General features: G+C 38.5%; 1 protein-coding gene across 11 annotated transcripts in view; it reads right to left on the bottom strand.

The window, feature by feature from the left end:
* Window positions 1-26,058, bottom strand: part of ARHGAP10 (Rho GTPase activating protein 10) — a 352,159-nt gene that overhangs the window by 153,835 nt on the left and 172,266 nt on the right. For all 11 annotated transcript variants that reach the window (XR_012435152.1, XR_012435153.1, XM_045391864.2 and 8 more), the window contains 3 exons: window positions 8,582-8,663; window positions 5,272-5,317; window positions 1,919-1,984 (listed from right to left, as the gene is read on the bottom strand). Coding sequence is in view for 9 of the 11 variants with exons in the window: in XM_045391864.2 (XP_045247799.2) it covers window positions 1,919-1,984; window positions 5,272-5,317; window positions 8,582-8,663 (194 nt within the window). In the remaining 2 variants the exon portion in view is untranslated. The remainder of the gene's footprint in view (window positions 1-1,918; window positions 1,985-5,271; window positions 5,318-8,581; window positions 8,664-26,058) is intronic.

Here is a 26,058-nt window from a genome sequence, read left to right as displayed (position 1 = left end):
CATTCAAAGTCAGACTGTAATATAGAATATATGAGAGTGAATAAAATATTCCATTTATACATACTTCACTAGATCTCTAAACAAAGAGAATGTCAACCTCCAGAAAAAGCCTGTTTTGCAATGTTTAATATTTCATTTCTCTAAAGTCTGCTGGAATGGCTGCATAGCAAAAGGACCCAATTTTTGCTTAGAGACTTTAAAAAAAATGTTTTGGGCTATTGGTCAGTGGAGGAGTTAGCTTTCCTTAAATTTAAACTGGAAAAACAACCCAAATATTTATCAATAGGTGAATGGATAAACAAATTGTGGTATATCCATATAATGGAATATTACCAGGCAATAAACAGAAATTTATAGAGCTAAGTATCCACCCAATTGATGAATCTCAAAAGCATTACACACACAAAGCCAGAGTAAAAGACTATACACTGCATGATTCCATTTGTACAAAAATGCTGAAAATGTTAAAAAAAAAAAAAAAAAAAAAAAAAAAAAGGTGGGGGGGCAGAGCATGCATGATAAAAAGTAGCTCAGGGACAGGCATGGTGGCTCTTGTCTGTAATTCCAGCACTTTGGGAGGCCCAGGCGGCAGGAGGACTGCTTGAGCCCAGGAATTTTAGGCTGCAGTGAGCTATGACTGCACCACTATACTCCAGCCTGGGTGACACAGTGAGACCCTGTCTTAAAACAAATTAAAAAAAAGAGCAACGCAGCAAATACAGGAAGGGAGGGAGGCAGGGGCCAGAAAAGAACTCAGTGGGGGAAACAAATTTTCTATGTGTGTACTAGTATCACAACTGTGTATGTTTTCAAGACTCTTCCATTTGTACAATTAAAATCAGTGAATTTTACTGTCTGCAAATTATACCTCAATAAAGCAGATTTTTTTTTTTTTTTCTGAGATGGAATCTCGCTCTATCACCCAGGTTCCAGCCTCGATTTCGGCTCACTGCAACCTCTGTCTCCCAGGTTCAACCAATTCTCCTGCCTCAGCCTCCCAAGTAGCCGGGATTACAGGTGTGTGCATCACGCCCAGCAATTTTTCTATTTTTAGTAGAGATGGGGTTTCACCATCTTCGCCAGGATGGTCTCCAACTCCCAGCCTCAGGTGATCTGCCTACCTCAACCTCCCAAAGTGCTGGGATTACAGGCATGAGCCACCACATCTGGCAAGTTAATTGTTTTAAATAGAGACCCACACAACAATGGAGGGCGGAGAGTATCTTCAGAGTGCTTCAACAAAAAGTGATTACAATCAGTTGTACATCACTGCTGATTCTTCTAAGGATTCTTACGGGCTGAACTGTATCCCCCTAAAATTTTTATGTTGAAGCCCTAACCACCAGTTTCTCAGAACGGGACTGTGTTTAGAGATGGGAGCTTTAAAGATATAAGTAAGTTAAAAGGCAGCCTTCAGGGTGGGCTCTAATCTAATAGGCCCTTATAAGAAGAAATTTCGACATGTAAAAGAGACACCAGGGACATGGGTACACAGAAAAAAAGGCAATCTAAGGACACAGCGGGAAGGTGGCCACCTGCAAGCCAAGAGGGGAGGCCTCAGAAGAAATCTTGAATTTGACATCTTGATCTTGAACTTCCAGCCTTCAGAACCATGAGAAAATAAATTTCTATTCTTTAAGCCACCCAATTTGTACTATCTTGCTATGGCAGATCTAACAGACTAAGACACTTCTCATTTCAACACTGACCTCATGTTTTAATACAGGGAAGAAATATGTAAATAAAAAGGAAAATCCCTCATTGTCATAGTAAATGAATAACTGACCCTTCTGATACTCAGAATGAGCATTTTGTGTTAGCACATTTCATTTTGTAACACTTAAATGCAAGAAGTATTTTAATGACTATTAGATTTTACATACCTATAGCCTCTCATGAATGAAATGATTCATATTACCTCGTGTTTCAACAGCACTGATGCATTTTCTGATAATTGTGAACCCCAACTTATCCAACTGTGCACCTACAAGAAACAGTTTAAAACATTAAGTGTACAATTATTATCACATTTCTCTTCGTTTTAAAAATAGGAAAAAAATTTTAAATCCAAACTAATTTTTAGATTACTATTAAAAAGCTAAAGGCAGATGGGCACAGGGGCTCACACTTGTAATCCCACCACCTTGGGAGGCCAAGGGAGAATGATCACTTGAGCCTGGGAGTACCTGACTTGCTTGGGGAACATGGCTAGGCCCCACCTCTACTAAAGATGTTTTTAAATTAGTCAAATTTAAGATGGGTGCCTGTAGTCCCAGCTGCTCAGGAGGCTGAAAGAGGAGGATAGCTTCAGCCCAGCAGGTAGAGGCTGCAGTGAGTCATGATCATGCCACTGCACTAGGTGACAGAGCAACACGCTGTCTCCAAAAAAAAAAAAAAAAAAAGCTTAAAGCTATGTGTGTGTGTATATATATTTATTTTAAATATATGTATGTGTGTGTGTGTGTGTGTGTGTGTGTGTATATATATATATATATTTTTTTTTTTTGAGATGGAGTCTCACTTTGTCACCCAAGCTAGAGTGCTGTGGCACAATCTCGGCTCACTGCAACCTCCACCTCCTGGGTTCAAGCAATTCTTCCACCTCAGCCTCCCAAGTAGCTGTGATTACAGGTGCCCACCACCATGCCCAGCTAATTTTTTGTATTTTTAGTAGAGATGAGGTTGCACCATGTTGGCCAGGCTGGTCTCGAACTCCTGACCTCAGGTGATCCGACCACTTTGGCCTCCCAAAGTGCTGGGATTACAGGTGTGAGCCACCGTGCCTGGAAGGAATTTCATATATTTAGAGCACTTGCTGGAATATCAGGATATCTATTTACCAATAATATATAAATTTGTAATGTAAAATAATTTTAAAATAAATAAATATAATTCATTTTAAAAGTCAAAAAAAAGTGATATAAATCTCTAAGGGAAGCTATCTAGACACAGTTAAGATATATTTTGCCAAAAATTCCAACAGCAGCTTAGTTAAAGAAAACTATATATATATGTGTGTGTGTGTATGTGTATATATATATATATATATATGAATGAATGTTCTTAAATTACTTGAGAATCTAAGAACACAATCCTTTAAAAAAAAAAAAAAACCTAGGAGGAAAAATTTTAAGAAAAGCTTTTTAAAAATATTTGGGCAATGAGTTTGAATTAAAATTTTGATATTTTACACCATGCTCCAAGCTTTTAAAGTAATATTTTATTATTTTCATAATAAATTTAAAACAGATGATTCATATGGCAGAACAGACTATTTTGGAAATATAATTTTTATACTTTTTCTAATATAGATGCTTATCTATGATTAGGCTGGCATATCTGTATATCCTAATGAATGACAATTCTTGTTTCAAAAATTAAGTTAAGAGGCCAGGCGCAGTGGCTCACGCTTATAATCCCAGCACTTTGGGAGGCCGAGGCAGGCAGATCATGAGGTCAGGAGATCGAGACCATCCTGCCTAACATGGTGAAACCCTGTCTCTACTAAAAATACAATAAATTAGCTGGGCGTGGTGGGGGGTGCCTGTAGTCCCAGCTACTCTGGAGGCTGAGGCAGGAGAATAGCGTGAACCTGGGAGGCAGAGCTTGCAGTGAGCCGAGATCACGCCACTGCACTCCAGCCTGGGCGACAGAGCGAGACTCCATCTCCAAAAAAAAAAAATATATATTAAGAAAAGTACCCTTAGCCACTGCATTTAGAACCTAGAGGACAGTAACACTAATCCTTGGCTCTCAGAAGGGTTACAAGAACAAACCATGAATATAAACTTCATACATAACCCATAATGCTAAGCTTGAAAAGAATTTTAATGAATTGGGCAGTGGTTTTCTGCTCAAGAATCCACTATTCACAAATCTTTATAAAGTGGAGTATTTATTTCTGCTTAGCAAAACTATGTTTTCTTAAAAAGATATGTTTTAATGTCTCTGTAATAAGAAGAGAAAAAAGAGAAAAGAAGGAAAGAGAAAGGGGAGAGGAGGGAATGAGGGAAAGGAAAGGGGGGAGGAGGAGGAGGGAGAAGGAAGAGAGGTGTCAGAAGAAGAAAGGAACAAAGGAGAGAGGGAGAAGGGAAGAAGGAAGAGGAGTAAGAAGGTGCCTCAGGGGATGTGCTGCTCGTGGCATCCTGTCAGTCGCCAGTGCCAGGGTACAAGAGTTGTCTTTTATTCAAACACTGGCTCAAGTGATCACAATTATATTGGAATCCTATGTTACATAACCACAGTGTTTACAAACTGTGGACATCTGATAGATGTAGCTTAATTTCTCCAAATATGTCAAAAGTAAATTCATCAGGAACCCAGCAGATCTGATCACATTTTTATGTTTAAAAAAAAAAAAAAAAAAATCAAGGGTACAGAGCTGGGCATGTTTCATTTTCTTCAAGTACAGACAGTGAGTGGCATGTGCAGATCGTTGTCCTCGAATATTTGAATATATTTAGTTGTTGTTGCTATTGTCCAAGGTGCACTGATAAACTATTTGCATAGCCTGTAGTCCAGCACCATAAAGATAAAGCATATCAAGGGTAGGAAAGAGGGCCTGGTTATAAACAGCTCCTACCCACAGGAGTTAACAACTCAGACAGGAAGTTCAAGGTTGCACACTTGAAACTCTTATGTGATTATTACATAACAATCAAAGTGAATAAACATAAAAGTGAAATGTAGAGAAAGTTGTTTTTTTTTTTTTTAAAGAGAAACACTCATAGCCCAGGCAAGATGACTCACGCCTGTAATCTCAGCACTTTGGAAGGCAGAGGTAGGAGGATCACTTGACGCCAGGAGTTTGAGACCAGCCTGGACAACATAGCAAGATCCCACCTCAACAAAACAATTAAAAAATAAAAAAAAAATTGGCCAGGTATGGTGGTACACGCCTGTAGTCCCAACTACTCAGGAGACTGAAGTGGGAGGATCGCCTGAGCCCAGGAGGTTGAAGCTGCAAGGATCAAAGATCATGCCACTGCACTGCAGCCTGGGTGACAAAGCAAGACTCTGTATCAAAAAAAGAAAAGAAAAGCCCACAGATGGGAAAGATCAACAAGGGCTACAGTAGTCCAAGAAATGTTGAGGAGGTCCCCATTCAGTAAAACAGAATACATGCAATATAGGACTATCACATGTAATAGCCCTCTATATAATAGAGGGTGCAGAGAAGTAAGCTCCCCAGCAACAGCTTGACATCCATAATGTACACAAAGCAATAGACGGAAAAGGATGATACAACCATTTTTATAAATGAGCACTTACTTCCTTCTGGTCTTGGGATGATGGCTGTATTAAAACTATGGGACAGCTAATAAAAGAGAGAATGGAAAAACAGTATTTTTTAAATAATCAGCAAAAATTATTCAAGTAGGCACACTGAGGACCATACCAAAAAAAAAAAAAAAACACATTTTCATAAGCTTGATGTTGGTTAATGTGACAGAATAAGAAACTGGTCTTCATCCCCACTTCCTGACACAGAGCTTCTAAACTCTTGGAATTTCCTGAGTAATAAGAACGTCTTTTGTTATTCATAACAAGATCCTTTTGGTCACCTGTGAGTTTATGATAATGAGGTGACTTCTGATAGAGGCCCTGGATAGTCCATCTCAGGATGGGACTGAATACTACAAAGACCCAGTGATATTTCTTTCAGCGCTACCCACCAGTCTCTTCGGGCGTGAGCTGGCGACTGAGTTCTGAAACAACAACGAGCTCTGATAAGCTTCTGCATTGGTGAACATGAGAAGTGCTGGGAGGTTGGTGCACCCACCTCAACCTCACTTCAGACTTTGTCCTATGCATCTCTTCCACTGGGCCATTCCAGAGTTGTAACTTTTATAATATACTACTAAATATAAGTAAAGTATTTCTCTGAGTTCTGGGAGCTAATCTGGCAAATTATTAAACTGATGAAGGGTTCATGGGAACAGTTAGCCAGAAGTATGGGAGGGTCCAGACTTGTGCTGGGCATCTGAAGTCAGGCAGTCTTGTGGGAGTGAGCTCTAAATATGTGGGATCCAACACTAACTTCAGGCAGACAGTGCGCTGTGTTTTCTCAGTTAATAACACACTATCATATGCTCAGATGCGAAGATAAATAACAAAAAGGAACATCTCTGAGACCACTTTTCTCTCCCTGAGGAATATTAATAAGCAAAAATAAGATAAAGGGGGCAGGGTCCTTAAGGGACTTATTGAAAGTTTGTGTATACTTGAAATACTCAGCTGTACAGCTACAGAGTGATAAAGAAACTGCTGTATTCTAACCATTAAGACGGAGCTCATGTTTTCACCACTATTTCTAAAAATCAGTATTTACCTAAACAGATAACTCCTGCCCATAATTTAGGTAACTACAACAGAAATAGCATGATGATAATTCTAGGCAACTTTTAAGAACTGTAAGGCTGGCAAATTATTTGCAAGGCTTACAACACCCAACAAAAATAGGCAGTCCCTTCAGTGTCGCCATATAAATACATAGCTGAATATTGTTTTTCTGCAGACTTGCCTTTGTCTGAGTATCTCTGAGTTAATCACTTGGCTCCTGACTAAAAGAGAGGTTATATACGTCTTCAAGGTTATGCTGACATTGGCAACAGTCTCATTTCTCAATGACTTAGTCTTTCTGCTATGCAAACTCACTTTTTTTTTCTGTATTTTAATGGATGCAAATCCAATATACTTCCTGCATCTCTGGAGAGATACATTCTAGTGAGTGTGCTGTCTTTACTAAAGAAGATGAGTATAACCTGTTTTGCAGTCTCAGTAACCATAAACACTGGAAATACTCTTGATTCACAGCTAAAAATTTCAACGACAAATTAAGAATAAATAGAAATAAGGCCGGGTGTGGTGGCTTACGCCTGTAATCCCAACACTTTGGGAGGCCAAAGTGGGTGGATCATTTGAGGTCAAGAGTTCAAGAACAGCCTGGCCAACATGGTGAAATCCCATCTCCACTAAAAATTACAAAAATTAGCTGGGCATGGTGGTACACGCCTGTAATCCCAGCTAGTTGGAAGACTCAAGCAGGAGAATCGCTTGAACCCAGGAGGCAAAGGTTGCACTGAGCCAAGGTCATGTCACTGCACTCCAGACTGGGCAACAGAGCGAGATTCCATCAATCAATCAATCAAACTAAAACTACAGAAGCTAAATGCATTCCAAATATGGTAAGACTCCCAAATCTGATCAAGATGCCTTTTTTTTTTTTTTTTTTTTTGGTGTAAGAGTGATACATTCCCAATATAGAATCAATTTTTATACTATGTTAATTTGAGTTTTCATTTTCCAAGTACTTCAAGATTTCCACACGCGTTGCTGATCAGCCTCCTTGCTCTCGTTTCCTATACACCCACCAATGCGCTGTTACCATGAGATAACATTAGCTTTTGCCCATTTCATAAGCTCTATTCTGAATCTGTTTCTGCTCTAGATGATACCTCCTCTACTTTCAAACCATGCTCTTTCTGGGTTTTTTTGTTCTCAACACTGCTGAACTGGCAAATGCTTTCCAGATAAGCCTGCCTGGTACCTGCAATGGCAGTTTATTTAGAGTCATACATAATACTTTAAGTCGAGTTTATTTAAATTGGTTCTGTGGTGTTTTCTATCATTATCCTCACTAAATCCCCAATACATGACGTGCCAAATTCTCAACTCTCAAAAGCCACTAGTCCACCAAAATGAAAGTAGTGCTTCAATAGTGGCCAACAGACTGAATCCTGGTGCCTCTGGATCTATACCACTACCTTCCATGTATTCCTCAAAGCACTCTGAATACAGAGGCCCATTCACTAAGGCTACATAATACTGTATTCTGTAAACCACTAGATGAAAGTTTAAACTGTTATATCAAGCAAAATAATTACAGCAGTCACTTATAATATTGCCTGGTCTCACATTTCCTGTTCCATCTCCACTGAGACCAAAATGCATTGCAGACATTTATTGTGTTCATCACCCAAAGTACCATCAAGTAGGCAAGACGAAATTGAGAATTTAGATGACTTCCTCAAGCACAGCAAATCAGAGTGGCAAGTCAAGAAAATACAGAAATAGGCCGGGCGCGGTGGCTCAAGCCTGTAATCCCAGCACTTTGGGAGGCCGAGACGGGCGGATCACGAGGTCAGGAGATCGAGACCATCCTGGCTAACACAATGAAACCCCGTCTCCACTAAAAATACAAAAAAATTAGCCGGGCGTGGTGGCGGCGCCTGTAGTCCCAGCTACTCGGGAGGCTGAGGCAGGAGAATGGTGGGAACCCGGGAGGCGGAGCTTGCAGTGAGCCGAGATCGCGCCACTGCACTCCAGCCTGGGCGACAGAGCGAGACTCCGCCTCAAAAAAAAGAAAATACAGAAATAAAAACTAATGATACGCCAGTCTTATATGTACTGCTGCTTGCCCAAGCCAAGTTACCAGAATGTTGAATGCTTCCAAGATGATTTTTGGAATACCTGTTTCAGCAGGGAACTTTTCTCAAATACTACACAAAAATAACATAAAAATGAATGCAAGTCAACTCTAAAGGCTTTGAAATAAAACTCAACCATTGATTATTCTTACAGCTTCCTTTCCACCCAGAGCTTCCAACCACTGCTTCCTTTCCTCTTCAGAAAATGCCTGCATGGTCAAGGAAACGCCAGGCCTGAAAGACACCAGTAACAGATCAGGTTACCACTTGGCCACTAAAAGGCAAGTTTTTCCTAAGATTTAACTGTGGTAAGTTTTTGTTTTTATTTATTTATTTATTTATTTTTTACTTTTAACTGTGGTAAAATACATGTAACCTAAAGTTTACCATCTTAACCATTTTTAAGTGTAGAGTTCAGTGGCATTAAATATGTTCACAATGTTACATAACCATCACCACCATCCATTAACAGAACTTTTTTCATCTTGCAAAACTGAAACTCTGTACCCGTTGAACAGTAACTTTCAATTACTAAATAAAAGCCTAATATTCCATTGTGTGTGTATATACCACATTTTTCTCATCCATTCACAACATCTGGAGACACCTGGGTTCCTTCCACCTTTTGCCGGTTGCGAACAGTGCTGCTATGAACATGGATGTACAAATACCTGTTTAGGCCCCTGCTTTCAATTCTTTTGGGTATATATCAAGAAATGGAATTATTGGGTCACATGGAATATACATATGAATACACAAATGGCAGAGAAGCATTAAGAAAAGATGTACACTATCAGATGTCATCAAGGAAAGGCAAATTAAAATGAAATACAATTTGAATACTACTCATTAGAATAGCCAAAATCCAAAACACTGACACCACCAAATGTTGAAGAGGATGTGGAGCAACAGGCACTCTTATTCACTGCTGGTGGCAATGCAAAATGGTACACTTTCAAAGTCTGGTTGTTTCTTACAAAAGTAAAAATACTCTTACTGTAGGACACAGCAGTCACATTCCTTGGTAGTTACCTAAAGGAGTTGAAAACTATGTCTACACGAGAACCTGCGCATGGATGTTTATTCACAACTACCAAATTTTGTTTGACTCACAACTGCCAAAACTTTGAAGGAGCCAAGATGTCCTCACTAGGTGAATGAATAAAACTGTAGTACATCCTGACGATGGAGTATCACTCAGTGCTAAAAAGAAATGAGCTACTGAGCCATGAAAATATATGGAGGGAGCTTAAATGTATGCCACTCAGTGAAAGAAGCCTATCTGAAAAGTCTACATACTTTGCGATTCAAGTAGATGACACTCTGGAAAAGGTCAAACTACAGAAACAGTAAAAAGATCACTGGTTGCCAGGGACTGGAGGGAAAGGGATGAACAGGTGGAGCACAAGCTTTTTAGGACAGTGAAATCTTCTGTATGATACTAGAATGGGGGATACATTGAGTATACATTTGGGCAAACCCACAGAATGTACAACCCAAGAGTGAGCCCTAATGTAAACTATGAATTTTGGGTGATTATCGTATGTCAAGGCAGATTCCTCAATTCTAACAAATGCAGCATTCTGGTGGGGGTGTTGATAATGGGGAAGGCTATGCATGCGTGAGAGTCAGGGGGGAATAAGGAAAATCTCTATCTTCCTCGTTTGACTGTGAACTGAAAACGACTCTTTAAAAAGTTGTCCTCAGAAAAGTTTTTTTTGAATGCAGAGTTGTCCTCTAAGCCGAGAAGGTGCAAAGGAGACCAAAAGCACACTCTGGAGGAGTTAAGATCCCCTCCTCACTGGCACCATGAGCCTGCTGGAGACTGGCACAAGAGAAAGCTGCGGAGGCAGGCTGGAGTCCGGCCACACAGGGCCTCCCTGGCCATGTGGGATGCTTTGGCTCTGTGTCCCCACCCAAATCTCATGTAGCATTTGCAATTCCCAAAGTTGGAGCAGGGGCCTGGTGGGAGGTGACAGAATCATAGGAGTAGACCTCCCCCTTCTTGTTTTCATGACAGAGTTCTCACAAGATCTTGTTGTTGGAAAGTATATAGCACCCCCCACTCCCCACCACCCTGCTTCCTCCTGATCTGGCCACGTAAGACATGCAGGCTTCCCCTTTGCCTTCTGCCATGATTGTAAGTTTCCTGAGGCCTCCCTACCCATGCCTCCTGTTTCTGTACACCCTGCAAAACTAAGTCAGTGAAACCTCCCTTCCCGTTCCCTTCTTTATTTTTGAGATGGAGTTTCGCTCTGTCTCCCAGACTGGAGTACAGTGGCGCAATCTCGGCTTACTGCAACCTCCGCCTCCCAGGTTCAAGCAATTCTCCTACCTCAGTGTCTGGGTAACTGGGATTACAGGTGCCCAGCCACTACGCCCAGCTAGTTTTTCTATTTTTAGTAGAAACACGTTTCTCCATGTTGGCCAGGCTGGTCTCAAACTCCTGACCAGGTCACTCCTGACAAGGTGATCGGCCTGCCTAGGCCTCCTAAAGTGTTAGGATTACAGGCTTGAGCCACCACACCCGGCCTAAACGTCTTTTCTTTATAAAATGCCCAATCTCAGGCAGTTCTTGTAGCAGTGTGAAAATGAACTAATACACCATGCTAAGGATTTAATTTATCCTAAGTGCCACTAAAGGTTTTTAGTAGGGGAATAGCCAGATCAGGTTAAAATTGTACATGAACAGTCTGGTTGCTGGGTGGAGAATGATCTGAAGATAGGTAAGATTTGTCTGTAAAAAAAAATATTAAAAGACTAAAAGGATGATACAGAATGGCAAAAATGAAAAAAGAAACAATGAAGGTGCTCGGGAAATATTCCAGAAGTGCTTCTACATGCCATGGGCAACAAAATGGTAAGTATGAAAGCTGTTGCTCCAAGAATAACAAATAGAAGACAGGTCAACTACAATATACCATCAGTAACTAGTAAAGGAAATCAGTGACAACCATGAACCAATGTAGCAAGTAAGGACCTAATACACTCTCAAAGTCAGACCATGAGTCTCAGGAAATTCCTTGTCCTCTCTAGTTCCTTTTTGTTCTCCCCTAAAGTTTTCCACTGATGCTCATATGTGGAGGAAAAATAATACTAACTCAAGATAGATGGTTGTATATTCTTCACCAGTGACACATACAGCAGCAAATAGAGATGCTGGACAGGAAGAAGAATGACTGATTCTAGTAACCTAAAACACAGAAATAACTGTTGAATGATGAAGGGCTTAAAGCGTTATGACTAGAAGTATAAATACTGAAGTAAGGGAAAAACCAATTATCATGCTTCAGATCAAACAGCCATATTATTTCTGATAAAAATCCAAAGAAGCATAAAAAGTAAAGTATTATTATATGTCTTGCCTCCAAGCACAATGATTCAAACTTGAGCCACACAGCCCTTTGTGGAAGGCAGCAGAGAACAATTTGTTGAAAGATGAGAGATTAAGTAGAAATGGATCATCCACAAGGAAAGAATTCCCTTTGTTTATATTCTGGCAAATAATGTAACAATAACTCAAAACAGTTCCACTATTGAGAATTAACTCATCACACTACACATTCTTCAGAACACTTCACACTTGCAACGCATTACTTTTACATTAAAGGGATCAGCCACCAGTATTAGGTAAGGCTGGGTTCCCATCCTCTCACAAAGACTGCTCATATTCATTTTCTATTTACTGACTCCCTGCCTCTAAAGCATTAGCGTTGGAAAAGTAAAACGTGTGCTAGAACATGTTTCAACCATTTCGAATTTCTCAAGTTTTTCTTTTCTAATAATCAATTGCTAGGACATCACCAAGAAAGAACGAGACTTTGAGAAACACTAGACACATTTCAAACTGCAGAATCAACAGCACCACACTGTTAAACCAAAACATAAAAATTCTGTAGTTTTGGAAACAAAGGACATATTTTATTAATAAAATTTAATGGATGTAAAGGAAATACGGTGAAATCTCAGAATAGTAAAGAACAGAAAACTTTACAAAGTATATTGGATTATTCACATTTAAATAAAAAACAAACTTTGGGAAGCTGAGGCAGGAGGATTGCTTGAACCCAGGAGTTTGAGACCAGCCTGGGCAAAATAACAAGAACCTGTCTCAAGGCGGTTTTTTGTTGTTGTTGTTGTTTTTAATTTATTTATAGATAGAGAAGTGTGGAAAGGAAGGAAGGAGGGAAAAAATACCAATCATATATTCGTTTGATGGAGAAGCTAAGACAACATTAGTGACTCCATTAGAGCAAGAATTAGAACTGAGAAAGTTCTGATTGGGGGTTGTTGGAACCATATTGCTGCAATGGATTATACCGGTTCATCTGAGAACACTGCCATTTTCTTACTCACCTAATAATTCATTTCAACCAAACTACAATCTGAGTACCTACTGACTTCCAGATACCATTTTAAGCTCTGGATAACTCATCACACACAGCAAATCAGAACTGATTCCTGATGAATACAAAGGCAAAAGTATAAATTTCGTGAAGGAAAAAAACAAACCAGGTGAAAAGGGGCAAGCTGCCAGGATAATCTTTATCTAAAACCCTACTTATTATCTGTAGTATGTAAGTTTGGGAATTGGAATCTGAAGAAACAAACAAGTTCTTAAATTCATAAATTCTTTCTAAAAGAATTCCTAAGAATAAAAGAACTTAAGATCATAAATCAGCATCTCAACCTCTTTCTTTCATTCATTCATTCAAAAAAATGCAAATACAAATACATGCTATTACCAATCAGGCACTACCCTGAGCCCAAGCATAAGAAACTGCCTATTATCTGTATTCTACATTTCACTCCATATCTATTTAAGTCTCTTTCAACTGCATGTTCTATAGCTCTATCAAACCATGTAGGAGACAGGTTTTACCCTTGCGTTGTAAGTGACAGATTACTGAGCTTATAAATTTGGAAAATACACAAAGAAAAAAGCAGAGAGAAACATTCACAAGTCTAAGGAGACATTATTGTAAATAGAGGAGCTATTAAGTGAATAAACAAAGAAGCAGGTATCAAAACTTATAATGGTAACAATCAGGAATATTCTATTGCTTTCCTAAGAGGAATGTTGAAAAGGAAAAAGAAAAAAACCAAACCAGCATGTAACAAGTTCTGCCCTACATTTTATTATGAGAAGGGGAAACTGCTGAAGCCAAAAAAAAGTTTTTAAAGTTATAGAAATGTAATCAGTTTCTCATAGGGTTTCTGGGAAAAAAACAAAGTATAAATCTATGAATCATGAATTTTTTCCAGAGATAACAAAAGCATGTTGACTAGTTTTACTCAAGGTCAAGCCTTTATAGTAACTTCTTTCTTCTGTCCACCAAAAAAAAAGTTTCAAACAGAGCACATGAGCAATGACAGTCAGAAGATTATATATTCCAATGAAAGTGATTTCAAGCTATTAATCATTAGAGAACTGTTGCTCCCATCTGGAATGTAAAAAAATTATGAGAGAACATCATTCCCACTCTACCAGTAAGAACAAGATGGAGAACCTATAAAATCACTGTTTTACAAAAACTCATTTAAGAGCAAAGATGTAAAAAAGACCTAATGAATGAAAATCCAAAGAGTGACAAACCATTCCCCGGACAGAATACAAAGACACAGAGACACAGGCGCATAGGCACAGACACACACACACACAGACACACACAGACACACAGACACACACACACAGAGACACACACACACACACACACACACACACACACACACACACACACACACACACACACACACACACACACACACACACCCCAGCTGCTTTCATCCATGGTGGAGCAGCAAGACAAACAGGAAATCAGTGGAATTTTAACAAAATTTTAAAGGTAGAACATAGGCTGGTGTGATGGTTTAGAATTCCTAGGAGTCCTAGACACAAAGTGAGTCTGAACCCGCCCTCCAACTCTTGTCTGTGGGATCCCAAGTGCTCATGAGGAAGTCTGAGAGCAGGACCGAGAGACCGCCCTGTGGTGGATCTGAGGGGCTGCTCATATCCACCTAGTCTGTGTCCTACTCAGAGATGGCATGGCCTGCCTGGAGTGTTTCTTGAATTGTAATCCCCATATGTCGAGGAAGGGATCTGTTGTAAGGTGATCCGATTACGGGAGTGGTTTCCCCCGTGCTGCTCTCCTGATAGTGAGTTCTCACCAGATCTGGTGGTTTAAAAGTGTTTGGCAGTTCCCCAACCCACCCCACCCCACCCCTATCTCTCTTTCTCTCTAAAGATAAGTTAGGCAGAGGGTGAAACAGTTTGGAGGGCTCAGAAGAAGACAGGAAGATGTGGGAAAGTTTGAAACTTCCTAGAGACTTACTGAATGGTTTTGAAGATGGGTCAAGAGAAATGATCCAAACACACACAAATGGAAATCAGGTGGGAAAACTGAAACAGAGAATCTGAAATCTCCAGGGGCAGCATCAAATGCTCTAACGTTAAGTTAATTCGAATCCCAAAAAATAAACAGAAAATGGAGGAAACATTTGAAGAGATAATGACTAAGATTTTCTAAACCTGGTAGTAAGAAATATCAAACCTATACATCCAAGAACCTCAATGGAACCCTGGGCAAGGCAAAAAAAAAAAAAAAAAAAAAAAAAACTTAAAATTATTTAAAAAGAAATCCTGAAAGCAGCAAGAGAAAAAGACGACAGAGGAGAGAAGAGAGACTGGTAAGAAAAATGGATAACTTATCATCAGAAAATAAATGGAAGCCTGAAGACAATGAAATGACTTCTTTAAAATGTATAAGGGGAAATCTATGAAAATAATTCTATATCCATCAAAAATGAAGGCAATATACAAGACATTTTCACACAGACAAAACAGGAAAGAAGTCTTCTCTAGCAGACCTGCATTATAAGAAATGCTCAAACTAAAGGCAGCCTAATGCAACAAAATAAAAATCCAGTTTTGCAAAAAAGAATAAAGAAAACCAGAAAGGACAAATATAAGCAAGACTCCGTCTCAAAAAAAAAAAAAAAAAAAAAATCTGGTCAAAACAGTTGCACCCATATGTACGCATATACCCGTATGTAAATAAACAGTAAATTTCTTTAAAAGACCACTGATTATTGATTTCATGAAGTAAAAGTAGTCATGTATAATTACTTCATAACATATGTAGTTCAAATACTATGTAGTTCCCACATTCATAGTGTATGTAGAATTAGAATAGATAATAACAAGTGCACAGACAGCAAAAGGATGATTGGAAGTCGTCCACTGTTCTAAGGGTCTTTATTTTTGAGAAGGCAGATACTATGATTATTTTTAAATGCATGTTATACTCTGAGACACTATCTGAAAAATACACTAAAAGGCCTAACTAAAAATCAATAGAAAAGGCAACAGCAAAAAACGAAAGAAAGCAAACATGGAAACTAGAAATCAAAATCAAGATGGCAGATTTAAGCCCATACATATCAAAAGTTATATATGGATCAGCTGGGCATAGTGGCTCATGCCTGTAATCCCAACACTTTAGGAAGCCAAGGAAGGAAGATGGCTTCAAGTCAGGAGTTCAAGACCAGTCTGGGCAACATAGCAAAACCCCATCTCTAAAAAATAATAATAAAATAATTATTACATATAAACTAAAACTCTGATTAAAAAGCAATGGCTAACATAATTTTTAAAAACAGAACTCTATAAGCTGTTTATAAAAAAAGTTTAAACATAAAGAATCAGATAAAAGGAAAAGGATGAAAAAAGATATGCTGTACAAACAGCATAAGAAAGCAAGTGTAGCTATATTACTATTAGAAGGTAGACTTCAAGGTAATTATTAGCACAGAGAGATATTTCATAAAAGGGTCATTAAGACAATAGGCACACATGCAAAAAAATCCTTTCAATATTCGATACATATTGATAGAATATAAACTGTGTTTTCTCTGACCAAGAGTACTTAAGTAGAAAAAAAGCAATAATATGACATGTGGAATATCTCCAACCATTTGGAATTTTTAAAACACACTTCTAAATACCACATGTTTTCAATCTATAGCCTAATCACATAAGGAAATAAATTATTTTTAACTGAATTGTAATAAAAGCAAATCAAAATTTGTGGAATGCAAGCTGAAATAGTCCTTAGAAAATGTATGGATTCAAATGCCCACCTCAAAAATAAGGTGTAAAATTAATGATATGTGCTAACTTAGGGAATGAAAAGAAAAACAAATTAAATGCAAAGTTTAAAAAAAAGAAATTCAGAAATGAATAAAATAAAAAGTGGATAATACGGATTCTTGGAAAATATTAGCAAAATTGATAAACCTCTATCAAGAAAATAGGAAACAAAAATCCGTACCAAGCACAAGAGTTACCATCATAAATCCTATAGGTATGAGAGCAACAAGTTGATATGACATTTATGCCAATAAAGTCAACAACTTAGAGAAAATAAATTCCTTGAAAACCACAATTTATCAAAACCCAAGAAAAACAAGAAATCTGAATATCATTATATCCTCTAAATAAAATGAATTAAAAATTTTTAAACTTCTCACAAAGAAAACTCTAGGCAAAGATGGCTTCACAGGTGAATTACCTCAAACACTTAATACCAATATGACACACTTACGAAAAAATAGTGAAGGGAAAACTTCCCAACTCTTCTGTAGCCATCGTAAACTTTGGTACCAAAATTAGACAAGGACACTAAAAATGAAGATCATAACACACATATCTCTCATGAACATAAATGTAAAAATCCTTAACCGAATACTAGCAAAATGGATGAAGCAGTGTACAAAAAGCTAGTACATCATGACTAAGTAGAGTTTAATCTCAGGAATGTGAGGTAAACTTACAAAATTCAGTGTAATATATATCCAAAGATTAAAGAAACATATTTAATGATTTCAATAGACACTGAGAAACATTTTGTCAAAATTCCAACCAATTCATGCTTAAAACTGGGAATAAAAACTTCCTCAAAATGAAAAGGACATCTACAAGCAATTTTCAGCTAATATCACACTTTAAAATAATGAACACTTTTCCTAATAAGATCAGGAACAAGGTAAGATGGTCAATAACACCACTTCTGTCAAACATTTTACAGGCAATCTCAGGCAGTGTAGGCAGGCAAGTAAAAAAACTAAAAAGCACACAGATCGGAAAGGAAGAAATCAAGCTGTCTTTTTTTTTGAGACAGGGTCTCCCTCTGTTGCCCAGGCTGGAGTACAGTGACACGATTATGGATCACTGCAGGTTTGAACCTCCTGGGCTCAAGCTGTCTTCCCATCTCAGCCTCCTGAGTAGCTGGGACTACATGCACACACCACCATACCTGGCTAATTTTTTTTTCTTTTTTTAAAGAGACAAAGTCTCATTACCTCATCATATTGCCCAGGTTGGTCTCTAACCCTGAGCTCAAGTGATCTTCCTGCCTCAGCTTCCTAAAGTGCTGGGATTACAGGTGTCAACCACCATGCCTGGCCCTAATGCTGTTTTTATCATATGCAAAAAAAAAAAAAAAAGCACTGTGTACATTTAAAAATCCTAAAGAAACTGCCAGAACTAATAGAACTAATAAGTGCACTTAGCAATATTGTAAGATACAAAAACCAAGTGTGTTTCTACATGCTAATAGTGAACAGTTGGAAATTAAAGGTAAAACAAATATCATTTTAAATTATCATGCAGAAACATAAAATATTCAGGAAAATTTAACACCAAAAAAAAATGCCCACGACTTCTATGCTGAAAACTGTAAAACATTACTGGGATAAATGGAAAATCTAAATAAACAGAAAATCAAGTTCATGAACTATAAGGTTCTGTATTCACAATATTGACCTATGGGTTTACGTGTTTTCTTGTAAAAATAAATTAATTCTAAAATTTATATAGAAACACCAAGGACCTACAGTAGCCAAAATTGTTTTACAAAGAACAGAGGACTTGTACCACCTGACTAATGATACAATAATCAAGGTAAGTGTGTTACTGGCAAAAGAACAAAGAGATGCAACAGAATAATCTAGAAATAGACCTACAGATGCACAGTCAAGTGATTTTTTAGAAAGATGCCAAAACAATTAAATGAGAGGAAAGTCTTTATCAATAAAAGGTGATGTAAATACTGGCTATTTACCTGTGGAAAAAATAAATAAACCTCAACCCTCATGTCTCACACCATACATCCCCCAAAAATCTTCATGAGTCATGGACTAATTATAAAGCTTTTATAAGAAAACACGGGGAAATTTATTCAAAACCTCAGAGTAAAAAAAAAAAAAAAAAAATCTTGATGCAAAAAACCCTAATAAAATTTTTTAAACTGATAAATTCAAGTTAACATGTTCTCATCAAAAGACACTGAAGAAAAAAAATAGGCAAGCCACAGATCAGAGAAAATATTCACATTATATGTGGTAAATGATTTGTTTCTAAAGAATTCCTACAATTCAATAACAAAAAGACCAACAACACAATTTTTAAATGGGCAAAAGATTTTAATAGACACTTCATGACAGAATTAACATAAATGGCCAATAAGCACAGGAAGAAGTGCTCAACATCACTAGTCAAAATTGGCTAAAATAAAAAAGATTAACATAACTAAAGGTTAGTAAGGAAGTGGAGCAAATGGAACTCTCATACATTGCTGGTGGAAGGGTAAAATTACTTTGTAACCTTAATTGCCTGAAAAGTCAAACATACATATACCATACCTGAGCACTCCCACACCAAAGTATTTATGCAAGATTAATAAAAATGTATCTCCACAAAAACTCTTGTACAAAACATTTTATCCTGGCTTTACTCAGAAAAGTTAAAAATTTTTCTATGGCCCACGTTCCAATATCCTTCAGCATATAATTTAAAAATAAATCCATATTAATGTCAATTCAGATTTCCATTTAATATCAGAGCCAATATAAAACGTGTTTTCAATACAGCACCATCAACAATGTCATCTTTAGGGAAAATTCTTACATTCTATGAAAAACACAGATACCTATATACTAGAAATGCTGTTTCTAATTCTACCCACTCCATGTTCTGCAAGTTCTACTAAAATTCTTTTAAAATAACTTTCTTTGCTCTTCTTTCTACACTGGTATCTTGGTAGTTCCTGAATAACTGATCATCACTGAACAAATCACACGGAAGAGTCAAGACACAGAACCCTTTCCGTTTGGCTTTACTTCATTGCTTATACTATAACCAAACTAAGCTATGGTTACTTTTTATTGAAATACATATACTTAAATATATATATTTCTATATTGAAATATATATTTCTATATTTATTGAAACCTACATATTTCTATATATAGAAATACATATTTGTATATATATTGAAATGTATTTCTATATATATTGAAATATATATATATTTCAATAAAAGGTATAATTCCACTTACATAAAAAAATTTACATTTAAAAAGTTACATTTTAAAAGTTTACTTCCTGCCGGGCGTGGTGGCTCACGACTGTAATCCCAGCACTTTGGGAGGCTGAGGCAGGTGGATCACCTGAGGTCAGGAGTTCGAGACCAGCCTGACCAACATGGTGAAACTCCGTCTCTATTTAAAAATACAAAAATTAACTGGGCTCAGTGGCTCACACCTGTAATCCCAGCTACTCAGGAGGCTGAGGCAGGAGAATCGCTAGAACCTGGGATGGCAGAGGTTGCAGTGAGCCAAGATCATGCCATTGCACTCCAGTCTAGGGGACAGGGAGAGACTCCATCTCAAAAAAAAAAAGTTTACTTCCATTCAATTCCACAAGTATTTGCAGGGGTCTCTATCTTATCACATGCATTAAATCTAGGACTTCTCAACAGTAGCACTCCTGACATTTTGGACCAGATGATATTTTGTTGCAGAAGCCTGCCCTGTGCCCTAGAGGGTGTTCAACAGTACAGCTGTCCTCTACCCTCCAGGTGTCTGTAGCAACTCCCTGCCCTTCTCTAACCCCCAGCCCCAAAACACACAGTTAAAATACATTATATCAGTGTCTCCAGATATTGCCCAATGTCCCCTGGGAGCAACATCACCCACAGTTGAGAACCTCTGACTTAAAGGATTATCTCAACATGTGTTCTCCATACTTCCTGTGATTCTTTTTTGCCTTGGGCCTCCCTTCCTCTGAGTCGCCAAACTGGTTACCTAATCTTCAAGAGTCAGTTTAAAAAATCACTTTCTTCAGTAAGCTCTCCCAGCCAACCCCACACTCCCCCATGCTGCTCATCTCCCACAGCACCTTAGACCTTTGAACTGTTATTTGCTTCTAAATCTTCCTGGTCTATGAGTTCCCTTAATTTCAAGTCTTTTAGTTTCTAGTTTATTGTTGTATCCCTCAGTGGCAAAAACAGTCAACAATTGTCTAGGTGCCTGGATGTGAGGCTCTATAAAACGCTTACAAATATTAGTACAATTAATGCGTTACATAAACATTCTCATATTCAGTCAAATTGCATGGGCTTCTGAAGGCAACATGCTCTTAGCTCACTCTTTTAAAGTGAGAAACGGTACAGCATCATGCAAACAGATGCTGAATAAAGTTGCTGGTATAAAATCACTCTAAAACACCTAATGCTTCAGATACACAGGTGATTTCCTCCTGTCTTCTTCAACATAAAAATACAAGTAAGTGAATTCTACAAGTCAGAAGCATCTTGCCATCCTTTCAAGAGTGATATGGGAACCAGGCAAAATGAAACCAAATGTAATATTTGAAATGTCAGATTAACGAGAGCAAAACGGGAAGCATTTTCTTTAAGCAGTGCCTGAATGCGATGTGTGGGAGAACTTTCACAGAACGGATAATTATTTATCAAGTAAATGTGTGGGGGGGTCACAGCACAAAGTGGCATGTGGCAAGCATGCCAACGAAGCTAACAGCATGTTATATAACACAATTGTTGGGGCGGGGGAAGGGTGATATTCCACCCTTCAGGGAAGAAAGCTACACCTCCTGACAGACTACAGCTTGCCATGGAAAAAACATCTATACAAAATACAATGTCTCCAACCTAAAAAAATGAGTGACTTAATCATTTCACAGCCCATGGTCTCTGAAATGTGGCTGACGTCATGTAGTGATAGTTTATAGTGATTTAAGACCCTTCTTTTAGCTATGGTATTTATCTGCAGCTGTGTTCCATTGTTTAAAATAGCTTTATTGAGATGTAAGTCACACCATAAAACTTACCCACTGACAATGTACAGTTCAACAGCTTGTAACATATCCACAGAATTGCATAACTATCACCAAAATCAATTTTAGAACATTTTTATCACCCTAGGAAGTAAAAAGAAAACCTGTACCCATTAGCCATCTCTTCCCATTTCTTTCCAAACCTCTAGACCTAGATAATCACCCATTTACCCTCTATCTATATAGATGTATCTGTCCTGCACATTTCATATAAATGGAATCATATATACATGGCCGTTTATGACTGGCTTCTTTCACTTAGCATTATGTTCTCAAGTGTCATTCATACAGCAGCATGTATTAATTTTTCATCATATGGCTATACCACATTTAGCCATTAATCTCTTAATAGATATTTGGGTTGTTTCTACTTTTTGGCTATTATGAATAATGCGTCTATCAACATTCATGCACAAGTTTTTGTGTAAACATATGCTTTCAATTGTCTTGAATGTATAGCTAGGAGCAGAATTTCTGGGTCAGATAGCAATGTTGTTTCATTTTCTGAAGAACTGCCAAACTGTTTTCCAAAGCAGCATTCCATTTAAATTCTCACTCTCAGTGTATGAGGATTTCAATTTCTCTACATTCTTGCCAGTACTTGTTATTACCTGGCTTTTTATTTATAGCCATCCCAGTAGGTATAAACTGATATCTCATTGTGGTTTTGACTTGCATTTCCCTAACAGCTAACAATATTAAGCATTTTTCATGTGTTTATTGGCCACTTGTGTGTTTTTTTTGTTTGTTTGTTTGTTTGTTTTGAGATGGGAGTCTCGTTCTGTTGCCCAGGCTGGAGTCCAATGGCGTGATCTCAGCTCACTGCAACTTCCGCCTCCCAGGTTCAAGTGATTCTCCTGCCTCAGCCTCCCGAGTAGCTTGGATTACAGGCACCCACCACCGCACCCAGCTAATTTTTGTATTTTTAGTAGAGACGGGGTTTCACCATGTTGGCCAGGCTGGTTTCCAACTACCGACCTCAGGCGATCCGCCCACCTCGGCCTTCCAAAGTGCTGGGATTACAGGTATGGGCCACTGCACCCAGACAACCACTTGTATATTTTCTCTGAAAAAATGTCTAATTCAGGTCTTTTGACCATTTCATTGTTACTTGTCTATATATTATTGAGTTATAATGGTTCTTTATTCTAGAAACAAGTCCCTTATCAGACATGATTTTCAAATCTGTGGCCTTAAATGCTGTCTCTTAGCTGAGAAAAATTCAAAGTAACCTTTTGGTAAATTGAGGGAGAAAAAAATGAAGCACACATCCATCTAACCATTGATAATCAAAGTAGTAATAGCTAGCTGGGCTCCACCCCACCCTCCATTAGCCATTCTCCCACTGGTTCTCAGTAATAGTAAAGTACTAGAACAACACATGGACCTCTGAAAACAAAAGACAGCAATTTCCCAACCTTGGGATTTAGAAGCCTCCCTTGCAACTAGGTGTAACCACATAACTCCATTCCAGCCTGTGAGCAAAAGTAGTCTATGCAACCACTGGAAAATGTCTCTACAACCAGAGACAGTGCTATGTGATAAATGGAACAGTGCCACATTCTGTCTCATGCCTCGAGTGGCGATAAAACTAAACCATGCTCAAGAGAAATCAGGATTATATCAGCCGTGATCTGGCAACCTCTGGGCTTCCCAAACAAGAGAAAAAATAAACTTTAACCCCATTTAAGCCAGTTTATTTTGCCTTTTTCTGTTATATGCAACCAAATCTGATCTGAAATAATGCCACAAGTAAGTAAAAGCTCTTGATTTATGTCTACACAGATCAAAGGCAAGCCCCGGCTCCACTGTGCTATCACCTACTTCAAAATGCTACCAGGCTGCTCTTTCAACACAGGAAATAAAAAAATAGCAAAAACAGATACTTGTAAAGACGACAAAATATGTTTATATTAGACATATACAATCAACTGCAAAATTGCTACAAGAAGGTACCCAATAAGAGGGCCAGGTGTGGTGGATCATGCCCGTAATCCCAGCACTTTGGGAGGCAGAGGCAGGCAGATCACCTGAGGTCAGGAGTTCAAGGCCAGCCTGGCCAATATAGTGAAACCCCATCTCTAGCAAAAATACAAAAATTAGCTGGGTGTGGCGATGTATGCCTGTAATCTCAGCTACCTGGGAGGCTGAGGCAAAAGAATCACTCAAACCTGGGAGGCAGAGGTTGCAGTGAACCGAGATCATGCCATTGCACTGCACACTGGGTGACGAGAGCAAAACTCCATCTCAAGAAAAAGGAAGGTACCCAATACGAACCTTGTACAAACTGCAGCAGAAATCCATTTATAATACCCACACACTCCACAACAAGTTAGGTTTATTTTTCTTGAAGCAGAATGAAGACACTAGAGCTCACAGTATAGCGGTGTGGTGCAGAAGAAGAGGACAGCTGACTGACAGTTGCTTGATTGAATCTAATCACAGTTCAGTCACTTCTGAGCAACAATTCAATTTCATTTAATCCCGTACAAATCTGATAAATGTCCACCATGTATAAAGCATTACACGTGGTATTGTGATACCAAGTAACACTAAGTAAAACAGTGTTCCTACCCTCATGGAATTCATAATCTAATAGACAAGGAACAAATTACTTATAATTCCCTAATTCCTGATTCTACCTAGGAATCAGGAAAGTAGACAAGAGAAGAGCCTATCTCATTCACATTTTTCACTAAATAATGCTTTCAAAGCCCCAAAATTACAGATCTCAAAGCACATTCACCTCCTGCCAGCAGATTTTGCTCCACACGAGACTAACTAAGACACAGATCGTGGGGGATGGCAGGAAATTAAGGGACCCCAAACAGTATCTACTAGTAACAGCAAACCAGAATAGATGTTTCTCTGTTTAGAAATGAGGAAATAAACCATTAAAAGGCGGTGGGGGGGTCTGTCATTGTTTTTAGAAAGCAGCTTGATCTTTTAGACTAAAGAATATGAACACACCAAGAAAATTATTTTCCAAGTTAACCAAGGAGCTTTAGAAAAAGTTCAGACTTAAAATAAGTATGTATAACTTTTAAGAAAAAATAAAGATTTATATATTAGTATCTATATGGTAGGAATGAATTCATATACCTATGTAACACGTTAGAGGAATGTAAGTACCCCCCTCCCACTCCCAAGACTTACCGGAAAACTTTCAAAGAACAATCACCACCATTCCCTACATCTACACTGTTTGAAATGCCTGTTAGACACCCCGGAAGCAATACTGAGTAGGCAGCTGGATATAAGAAGCTGCAGGTCAGGGACAAGATCCAGGTAGAGATAATAAATTTGCAAGTTACCAACATACAGATGGCACATAAAGTCGTAAGGCTGGACAAGGTCATAAAAAAGTGTGAGTGAAGAGCAAAAACAATGAAGGGCTGAACCCGAGAGAACTCCAACATCCAGGGATCTGGAAAATTAAGAACTGGCAAAGGAGTATAAAAAGTGAAGAAGCCAGAGATGTGAGAGGGAGGTGTGCTGTCCTTGAAGCAAGCATGTGATGGAGGAGAGAGTGATGGGCCATGTCAGGGATGTTGTGAGGAAAAGACCATGAGTACTGGGAATCGACCACCAGGTACAGCAACAGGGAGACCACTGATGACCTCAACAGTGGAGAGAAAGGACAAAGGCCTGAGTAGACACTTCAAAAGAGAAGATGAAAGAAATACGAAAAAAAAAAATTTTTTTTTTTTTTGAGACGGAGTCTTACTCTGTCACCCAGCCTTGAGTGCGGTGGTGCCAACTCAGCTCACTGCAACCTCCACCTCCCGGGTTCAAGCAATTCTCATGTCTCAGCCTCCTGAGTAGCTGGGACTACAAGCGCCCACCACCAAACCCAGTTAATTTTTGTACTTTTAGTAGAGATGGGGTTTAACCATATTGGTCAGGCTTGTCTCTTACACTCCTGACCTCAGGTGATCCACCCATCTCGGCCTCCCAAAGTGCTGGGATTACAGGCGTGAGCCACCACACCTGGCCAGGAAAGAAATTTGAGGCCATAAATAGAACAGCTTTTTGAAGAATTGCTGCTGTTTATAAGAGTTAAAAAATGGGCAGTAAATGAAAGGGAAGGGTGGTTTCATTGGTGATGGTGGCTGTAGTGGCTTTTGTATTTTAAGATGAATGAAATAAGAGCATTTCACATGCTGCCGGGAGGCAAAACTAATGTTAACAAGAAAGAAAAAGTAGAGTTGCTTGAGTAATATCCTGGAGCAGCGGACAGAGGATGGGAAGAGGAAATGGAAACACCTGAACAGAGGAGTTGGCCTCCATCAGGAACACAGGCAGCTCCCACAGGCAGGGAGGAAAGGCAGGGTGTCTGGGCACTGAGGGTGGAGGTGGGTGTCTACAGCAGGAAAGAGCTCTTGTTACAGCTTCTATTTTCACAACAAAATAGGACACAAAGTCATCAGGAAA

The sequence above is a fragment of the Macaca fascicularis genome, chromosome 5 (assembly GCF_037993035.2).
Source record: "Macaca fascicularis isolate 582-1 chromosome 5, T2T-MFA8v1.1".
Classification (NCBI taxonomy): Eukaryota; Metazoa; Chordata; class Mammalia; order Primates; family Cercopithecidae; genus Macaca; species Macaca fascicularis.
Note: the sequence above shows the minus strand (reverse complement) of the source record. Positions and strands in the feature narration are given on the sequence as shown.